The sequence below is a fragment of the Carlito syrichta genome, unplaced genomic scaffold (genome assembly GCF_000164805.1).
Source record: "Carlito syrichta isolate Samal-C Ts95f unplaced genomic scaffold, Tarsius_syrichta-2.0.1 Scaffold315593, whole genome shotgun sequence".
Taxonomy (NCBI): Eukaryota; Metazoa; Chordata; class Mammalia; order Primates; family Tarsiidae; genus Carlito; species Carlito syrichta.
The window spans coordinates 807,219-817,034 of record NW_007259689.1 but is presented as its reverse complement, the minus strand read 5'-3'; the positions used below and the strand labels follow the sequence as shown (position 1 = coordinate 817,034).

The following is a 9,816-nucleotide window of genomic DNA, read 5'->3' as shown; positions in this document are numbered from 1 at the left end:
CTCCCGGCAGCCCCCCTCTCCTGAGCAGACCCCTCTCGGGAGACCTCCTCCCAAGCAGACCGCTCTCGGGGAAACCCCCTCCTGGACAGACCCCCTCCCGGGCAGACACCCCTCTCCCGGGCTGACCCGCTTCCGGGCAGACCCCTCCGGGGCAGACTCCCCTCTCCTGGGCAGGCTCCTCTCAGGGAAACCCCCTCCTGGGCAGATCACCCTTCCTCGGGCAGATCCCAGCAGGGGCAGATCCTCTTCCGGGCAGACAGCTCTCGGGAGACCCCCCTCTTCCGTGCAGATCCCCTCCCCTCCGCGGGCCGACGCGGTTTGGACAGATCCCCTCCCGAGCAATCCCCTCCCGGGGAAACCCCTTCCCCGGCAGGCTCCCTCGACCGGACAGACCCCCTCCCGACCAGATACTCCCGGGGCAGAACCCGGCCCGCCGCCCGCCGTGTGAGCGCGCGGCAAGGGCGCGCCAGGCCTTCTCGGGACCACAGCCTGGTGGGGGGCTCAAGGGCGGAGAGGGTGGTCGCCTGTCCGGCCAGGGTTCCGGTTCCTTTGCAGCCCCGCTTCCCGCCACTTGCGGTCTGCGCGTCGGGCAAGGGCAAGTTTGCCAGGGACGGCTGGGCGCGCGGGGCTGGGGCCTGGCGGCCCTGGGAGGAGGGGCGGGGTGCTGCGAGGGCGCCCCGCCGCGCGCCGGGACCCCCTCGGGAGCTTCTGGAAAGGCCGAGGCGAGGAAGCGCGACTCTGGTCGCACCCTAGTCTGTAACCGCGCAGGGCCAAGGAACTTCGGCCACTCTTTTCTTTCTTTTTTGCGCTTCCGTGGCGTTTCTGAGCCTCTGCCCTGTCCTCCCGACTTCCTTCCAATTCTCTGCATGGAATTACCCTCTCTGGCCCAGCCCCCCCTTGTCACGCCTTTCCGAATTGCCCAGGTCTTGGGGGTGGAGATTTAGAAGCCGGGGTCGCAGGGGCTTCCCCGCCCCCTATTCTCACGTCGGAAAACACGGGTCAAATTTCCGCTCCCTCCTGAGCAGAATAAATCACGACCCGGCAGAGGAAATTTACACCTTGGAAAGAAGTTTTCCACCTGAGTCGGAACATCAGGGAAACCCTTCAGGGCTCCAGGCGACGGTTTTACGGCCGGGAAACCGGAGGAGCGGGCGGGCTGAGCGCGGTGGCACCCCGGGACTCCGCGCCGGCAAGAAGAGGCCCCGGGAACCGAGCGGCTGCAGAGGCCATTAGTGGTGCCCGGGCGCCGCCTCTCCGCGCGCCGGTGGCCCGAGAAAAGGGGTCTGCGCTGCATTAGAGCTCGCGAGGGATCTAATCTGGGGGTCAGCATGTCCAGCCTAGAGGATCTGGGACATAGTTTCTGGAGAAAAGACGCACCGTGGAAAGTAGGGGACTCGGCTGGCGCGGTGACTCTCCCCTGCAAACCCAGCGGGAGGATCACTTGAGGCCAGGAGTTCGAGACCAGCCTGGGCAACATGGCGAGACACCTGACTCTACAAAAATTTAAAAGTTAGCCGGGCATGGTGGCGTGAGCCTGTAGTCTCAGCTACTTGGAGGCTGAGGCAGGCAGGCGGTTGCTTGAGTTCAGGAATTGGAGGTTGCAGGGACCCATAATCGTTTCACTGCACTCTGATCTGGGCAACAGAGAGACAGAGACAGAGACAGAGGGAAACAGAGAAAGGGAAGGGAGAGAGAGAGGGAGAGAAGAGAGAGAAAGACAGAGGGAGGGAGAGACGGAGAGGGAGAGACAGAGAGAGGGAGAGAGACACAGAGAGAGACAGAGAGGGAGAGAGACAGAGAGGGGGAGAGACACAGAGGGGGGGAGAGAGACAGAGAGGGAGACGGAGAGGGAGAGAGACAGAGAGAGGGGGAGAGATGGAGGGAGAGAGACAGAGGGAGAGTGAGAAAACAGACGAGAAAGAGGAAGACAGAGAGAGGGAGAGGGAGATAGATGGAGAGGGGCAGAGAGGCAGAGGGAGAGGGAAAGACATGAAGGAGAGGGAGACAGAAGAGAGAGAGGAAGAGGGAGACAGACAGAGGGAGAGAGACAGGAAAAGGAAGAGAGGAAGAGGAAGAAAGAGGGAGAGAGCCAGCCAGGGAGAGGGAAAAGGAGGGAGGGAGGCTGACCTGGTCTGCCAGAAAAATGCAGACTTTTCACCCGCTCTCCCGGGACCGTCCTTTCCCGACCTCCTGCTCTGCTCTGACACCCAGAGACAGCCGGCAGAGGGGCAGCCTTCGTTCTCACTGAGTCTCATCAAGCAGATCAGCAAACTCTGATGGACCTTGGCTCTGTCGCTGGCCCGTGGTGTGACTTGGGCTAGTTGCTTAGCGGCTTGGGGTCTCTTCTCCATCCTGAAATGGGCGTCTTGCTGTCAAAAGTTGTTGATGCAGTGAGATGGTATGAATGCTTAGTATAGTGTCAGTGAGCTGTGGTTATGCACCTTGGTCTTGCCGCCCACATGACTGCCGGTGAATGTGGGGGTTTGGGTGGTGCCCTGAAGATCTTACGCAGGATCCGGTAGCTGACAGTCACCTGTCACCCACTGGCTGTGTCTTTGGGAAAGTCAACACATTCTGATAAAGTTTCTTTTTTTTTTCTTCACGTTTAAAGTTTATTTTTTCTTTGAGTCGGGATCTCACTGTGTTGCCCAGGCTGGAGTGCAGTGGCACTGCAGCTCACAGCAGTCTCAACCTCCTGGACTCAAGTGAGCCTCCCTCCTCAGCCTCCCGAGTAGCTGGGACTACAGGCACGCACCACTGTGCCTGGCTAACTTTTTGATTATTTATTTATTTATTTATTTAGAGACAAGGTCTTGCTGTGTTGCGCAGGCTGGTCTCAAACTCCTGGGCTCAAGCAGCTTTCCCGTCTTAGCCTCCCACAGTGCTGGGATTACAGGCCACCGCACCCATCTGATATATTTTTACATCTAGAAAATAGAGCCTATCACGCCCACCTCACAGGGTTTCCATGAGACTTGAATCAGATAACGGATAAGAAAGAGCCAGGCACACAGTAGGGCCTTTGTCAATGCAGTTTTTCATTCTACTGCCTTTAAGCTGGAGGCTGCATCTGGGTGTGGCTCTGTCAGACAGGGAAAAGGACCTGAAGACCTCCCCAGGAGATGTCTCTGTGGTGGGACGTTTTGTGTCTGCCTTGTAGAGAAAGAAAGAAACTGGAATTTGCTCTGTCTGGGGGATGCTCTTACAGAAAGTCTGGCCGCTGACCTCAAGAACTGCATTGTAATCTCTCTAAAGTCCAGTCTGAACGTCCCAGACTTTGGGTGGAATTGAGGGACACAGGTGTGGCACCCACATCTTTTCTGGAAAGCAGCAGCTAGAGTTGACGATGTGGGTGCAGAAGGAGACAGTAAATTGGGGCCCACTGTAGATTTTGTTACCCTATTCTTTCTGGGGTCTCGTAAACCTCCTGAGTGGGGAGTAGTCTTCTTTCCAGGCCTGGTTCTTTTTGCTTCGACTGGAGATTCTCGAATGGGAGATGGATCGCCAGCCTAAGAGAGGGGCCCGGGCTCTCAGTGCCCCACTGTGAGCCAACTACTGAAACCTGTGTTTAAACCAAGAGTTAACAGTAACTCCGAAAGCTCACCCTTTCCCTCCAGTGCATGAACAGGAGGATAGTTTCTGTTCTTTTCCAGGTTCCAGATGTGCAAAATAGCGGCTAATTGCTAACAGAGGCCGCAGTATCCGTTTGCTTTCTCCCTGCTAGGAGTAGCTAGAATATTCCACCATCGCAGTTTGCACTTTGGAGTTTGCCAGAAACAGGATCTGAAAAGCCGAGCCCACCATAGTGGTCCTCCTCAGTCTGCCACCTGTTACCCTTCAGAGCGTTGGCATCTGGGAGACCCTAGTCTGAGCTCCCTCGTGTGTCTGTGTTTGCCTTTCAGAGCCTGTATACGTTCCCTTCCTCATCGTCGGCTCCATCTTCATTGCGTTCATTATCCTGGGCTCAGTCGTGGCAATCTACTGCTGCACTTGTTTGAGACCCAAGGAGCCCTCACAGCAGCCGATCCGCTTCTCGCTCCGCAGCTATCAGACGGAGACCCTGCCCATGATCCTGACCTCTACCAGCCCCAGGGCGCCATCCCGGCAGTCCAGCACGGCCACCAGCTCCAGCTCCACAGGCGGCTCCATCCGCAGGTTCTCCTTCACCAGGGCTGAGCCAGGCTGCCTGGTGCCCTCCCCACCCCCACCTTACACCACAGGCCACCCCATCCACCTGGCCCAGCCATCTGGATTCCTGGTGTCACCCCAATATTTCGCTTACCCCCTCCAGCAGGAGCCCCCACTGCCCGGAAAGAGCTGTCCAGACTTCAGTTCCAGTTGACAGGCCATGGCCGTGAATCCACCATGCGGTAAAAGGGCGGGCAGGTGGGGCCCTGGCCATACACACTGCTGAGAACATTCCTCTGTAACTGATCAGTGTCATGGAGGAACGTGCTAGGAAAACATGGCACCTGCCAATCTCAAGGTTCCTGGCTCCAATCAGAGGGTGGCTGAGCTAGAGATTGCTTCCTGGTTTTGCAAACGTGGTGACCATTACATTTCGATGTATGCTACTTTTATTCAAAATATGCAGTGGTTTGGATTTACAGGTGCAGATTGGCTGACAATGTTTTATTGGACAATTCAGTTATACTGCTAAGAAAAAGGCTACATGCCCCTTTTTCGTATCAGTTGTTTTTTGAGTTATGATAGAAATATATGCATAAATAAGCAAGGAAACACACCTAATTATAATTATGGAAGGTGCACTTAAATTAACGATTAAGTACACTTGAGAGGGAAGTGAGCGACTTATTTATGGTTTGGGGAGTAACCTACCCAGTGGATAATATTAGCCTGAGGAGAGCATTTAATTTTTAAATTAATAACTAAATGTTGTTTAATATGTTTTTTCCCCCAGAATACAAGGTTTCCATAACCACTTGAGAAGTTTAAAGTTTTAGATATATACCCAGACGTTCATTGTAACACAGATTCTGTGTAAAAGTATTTCCCTGACCACCTGAGGGAATATTTATTGCAGATTTTTTGTTCAGCAACATTTAGTGTTTCAGTGAAAGTTGGACAGTTGGGTCTTAAAACATTTATCTGTAAAATGAGTTATGTACAAATGTAAAGATTTGTAATTTAATGCATTTGCCACATTGACCATACTAATTATTTAGTAGTCACACTGTAATTTTTATGTTAATAATAACTGTGGAGTTCAAAGTCTAGCTATTGGTATAATCATCTAATATTACATATCTCAAGTGCCACTGAATTCCATGTCTGATGACCCCGTATTTGGGCATGTATCCTGTTGGGTTAGAATAAATAAAATACTTTATATTTTCATGAGCTCTATTTGAAATCTTCAAAGTGCTTCATTTCATCTTCTTGGTGATAGTCTTTGCTACTCAATCAGAGGAAATGTCTTTACTTAACACATCTTTCATATTTCGAAATTAAAAAATTATTTTCTCCATCAAGCCTTATGAAATCAGCAGAGGAAGTGAAGTTTTACAGAGGTCTCAGCTGTGTCATTCGGCCTGTCGAGATGTAAACATTGGGACATTTCTCATGAGAGTCTGGATTTCTGGCCTCTCATGATATACTGAAGATGTGGCACCAAGGTCCTGCTCTGCCATGGGGTCAGGCCAGCCCTCTTCAGACAGGACACCTGCCTTTTGCCGGCCACCTGCCTGACCTCCCCACCTGGTCCATCTCCTTCTGATGATCTACCTAACACTTGCAGGTGTGGTTTGGGAGCCCAGACGTACAGGAATTCATACTGTCATGTGCTACCCTCAATAGTTTTTTTTTTTTTTTAGTTGGAGTCTCACTCTGTTATGCTGGAATGCAGTGGCATGCTCACGGTCACCAGCCTCGACCTCCTGGGCTCAGGCGATCCTTCCACCTCAGCCCTCCAAGTAGCTGGAACTACAGGCGCGCGCTACTATGCCCGGCTAATATTTTATTTATTGTAAAGATGAGGTCTTGCTAAGTTGCCTGGGCTGGTCTTGAACCTGCGGGCTCAGGCAATCCACTCGCCTTGGCCTCCCAAGGTGCTGGGATTACAGGCTGAGTCACTGAGCCCGGCCAATAGTTCTTTTCAAACACAGAGAACTAGAGGTGGAATTCTTCCCTAAAAGAATTGTTTGACTCTGCCCCTTTGTTTTCCATTTGAGGAAACAAGTTCAAAGGCATTGTGTCTTTGCCCAACTCAAGGTAGAGGGAGCCTGACTCCTAGTCTCCTACCTTATGTGAATCGAAAGTGGCTTGACATCCAGGTCTCACAAGGTTTTCACAGTAATTGAGGAAAGAACATTTGTGAACATGCTCCTTCATCATCAGACTGGTTTTATCCATGTTTGTTCATGCTCTTTCTGTGGTTTTAAGTTAACTTCTTTTAAGCTTTTATTATGAGCCAGGCACTATTCTGAGTATTTACATGTATTAACTTATTTCATCCATTGAACAACTCCAACTGGGAGGTATTATAAGTTCCCATTTTATAGATTTGGAAACTGAGGCACAGAGGAGTGAAGTCAGTTGCTCAAGGTCTTGAAGATAGTCCATAAGGAGTTGGTTTGCAACAGATCCTAACACCAAAGGGAATGCCTGCTCTGAGATTTTGGTACCTCTGTAGCCAAACCAGAGGTTCAGCCACTAACATAGTGATTCTCAGACCTGTTGGACCCAATAAGCTCTTCTTAGACTAGATATGTTGTTGAAAATATTTCATTTTGTCCTAAGATGAAATTTATAGATACTAGAACTCACTACACAGATCCTTAAAAAGAAAATCAATGGAATGCCCTAATGGTAAATACAAAGGCGAAAGAAAAGAAAGTAACTTTTTTTTTTTACTGTCAAATGGTTTAAACTGCTTTTTGATTCTGTGGGCCTTTTCTTATTTTTTTTGTTTTTGTTTTAAAGATGTAGTGTACAATTCAGGATTAGGTATGATTAGGTATACAAGTGGTCATCGTACAGGCAAAATTTGGGCCTCCCTTTGGTCCTCCTTTGCCTGGCTTGATATCAGGTACCCTTATTGATGTTGTACCCACCCCCCCACTTCGAGAAAGTAACTTATTTCAAAAATGTAAAGGCTTTGACAGTCTTACAAAAAAGACTCAAGACACCATTCCCTTATGCAGAATCACCGCGTTGTGACAGTTCCGAATCCAGACCGATGCAGATGTGTCAGCTTGGCAAAACAGCACAGTCGCACTGATGGTGTGAATGTGATTTGTCCAAACAAAGCAGTTTGACCTGCTTTGATTTGCCTAGTGGTTGTATATCTGAAAAATTTAGTGTACGTGGTCCTACAGTTAAGTTCGAGAACTCGTCTTAGAAAAAGTACTCCTACCTCATTTCTGAATATCACCATGATCATCTTCAAAGTACTCCCCTTGGGAAGCTCTGCACCAATACCAGCACCTAGTCTACCTGTCAAAGCAATTTTGGAACTCATTTTCTGGAATGGCCATCAGAGCAGTTGTCGTATTACTCTTGAAGTCCTGAATGTCATCAAATGTCATCCTTTCAATATTTCTTTTATCTTCAGGTAAATAAAAAAGTCATTGAGGGCCAGATCAGATGAGGAGGGAGGATGTTCCAATACAGTTATTTGTACAGTGTTGGCAATGTAAGCACATGGTGGCAAGTTCATGAACATATTTGTCACACAACAAATAGTGACAGCTCTGATGGTCATTCCAGAAAGAGAGTTCCAAAATTGCTTTGACAAGTGAACTAGGTGCTGGCATCAGTGCATAGCTTCCTAAAGGGAGTACTTAGAAGGTGACCGTAGTGACATTCAGCAATGAAGTATGTGGCACTTTTTCTAGGATGGTTCGCGAACCTAATTGTCAGACCGCGTATACTAAAGCAGGGCAAACAATACTTTATAGCTGAAATGGGATTGAGTTTTTCCACTGGTAGGAATGGTGGGTCATTCTTAAGTCACATTGGCCTTTGCTGTGTGGACTGTCCCATGGGTTGTGGGATCTCTGTTATAACCAAGTCCCACTTGGTGGAAGCCAATAGCGCAGTGAAAGCCAATAGCGCACCCACCTCCACCCTCAAAGATTCGAATGCCAAAGACATTCCCACCACTCTATCTCACAATGTCCTCCGGAGGGTGGAACTGCCTCCAGTGAAAACCACCTAGTTTGTCAGGTGTCTCTGGTGTCTGTACTTTTATTTGCTCCATAGGTTATGTCCATTAGGTTATGTCCATTAGGAATAATGACAAAGGTAGAATTCAGAGAGAGCTCACATCTGCAAGTTTCCCCCATCAATCAAGTTAACTGGTCATAAATCGTTTAAAATTAAGGAGCGATTGTGTACCTTACTGAACTATGGAACTCAGTGACACTGAATCAAAGCACATTCCCGTCATTGGTGACATACAGTACCAGTCTTTGACTTTCCCACTGGAAGCTATGTAGCTGATATTGTCATTTATAATCTTAGGTCCATAAGGCCATCTTGGGACAGATTTCTAGATATTGTCCCATTCAGTCATCTTTTGCTGGGTGCTGTGCTAGGGTTGAGATGAATACAAGATGGATAAAACTGAGTTCTGATTCAAGGAGCCTATCTACTAGGGACTCCAGCATGACAACAGTGACTTACGATAAAATGTTACAGGTTGGCTGAGCATGGTGGCTCACGCCTGTAATCTCAGCATTTTGAGAGGCCGAGGTGGCAGGATCACTTGCGGCCAAGAGTTCAAGACCAGCCTGGGCAACAGAGACTTTGTCTCTACAAAAATTAAAAAATGAGCTGGGTGTGGGGGCTCGTGCCTGTGGTCCCAGTTATTCGAAAGGCTGAGACAAGAGGATCACTTGAGTCCAGGAGTTTAAGACTGCAGTGAGTGAAGACTGCACTATCCTCTAGCCTGGGAGGCTAAAGGAGACCCTATCTCAAAAAAATAAAAATAAAAAAATAAAAAAAGGAAAAGAATAAAAGGCAAAGTTGAAAAAAAAGGGGGAGGGTGTTATCTTTTTCTGTTCTCTAGGAGCTCACAGAAAGAAGATGAACCCACAAACTGACACTTAAGACGGCATTTCGGGAACAGTCATGATTCTGGGGCAGTGCTGGTTGGATGGGCAGCACCTTCAAAGAACACTGGTTCATACTGGAGGGTTAACATTGGCCCTGAGCTTTGAGAGACACATCAGATTTGAATGAAGAAGACTGGGCCGGGAAGAAGGACTGGTGTGTGGAAATAAGCAAAGTGCATGTTAGAGTGAATGAAGACTTTGTAGAAAGTCTCGCCTGTGCCCAGGAGCCAGGAAGAACGGGCAATTAAGAATCTGGAGTCAGCCGGGCTCGGTGGCTCAGCCTGTAATCCCGCACCTTTGGGAGGCTGAGGTGAGTGGATTGCCTGAGCCCGCGGGTTCGAGACCCGCCTGGGCAGCGAGACCTCATCTCTACAATAAATAAAATAATCAGCCGGGCGTGGTAGCGCATGCCTGTAATTCCGGCTACTTGGAGGCTGAGGCAGAGGGATCGCCGGAGCCCAGCAGGTCCGGGAGCAGCCACTGCACTCCAGTCTGGGCGACAGAGTGAGACTCCAACTCAAAAAACAAAACAAAACAAAAAACAAGAATCTGGAGTCTGTAATCCCAGCGCTTTGGGAGGCCGAGGTGAGTGGATTGCCTGAGCCCGCGGGTTTGAGATCCGCCTGGGCAAATTGGCGAGACCTCATCTCTACAATAAATCAAAAAATTAGCCAGGCGTGGTAGCGCGTGCCTGTAATTCCGGCTACTTGGAAGGCTGAGGCAGAAGGATCGCCCGAGC

The 9,816-nt window shown here is 49.6% G+C and overlaps 1 protein-coding gene across 1 annotated transcript in view; it reads left to right on the top strand.

Moving 5' to 3' along the window:
* Positions 1–5,367, top strand: part of SHISA3 (shisa family member 3) — a 15,331-nt gene extending 9,964 nt beyond the window's left edge. The window contains exon 5 of the mRNA XM_021706449.1: positions 3,903–5,367. Within this exon, the coding sequence (XP_021562124.1) occupies positions 3,903–4,342 (440 nt within the window). The 3' untranslated portion in view covers positions 4,343–5,367. The remainder of the gene's footprint in view (positions 1–3,902) is intronic.
* Positions 5,368–9,816: the final 4,449 nt, after the last annotated feature.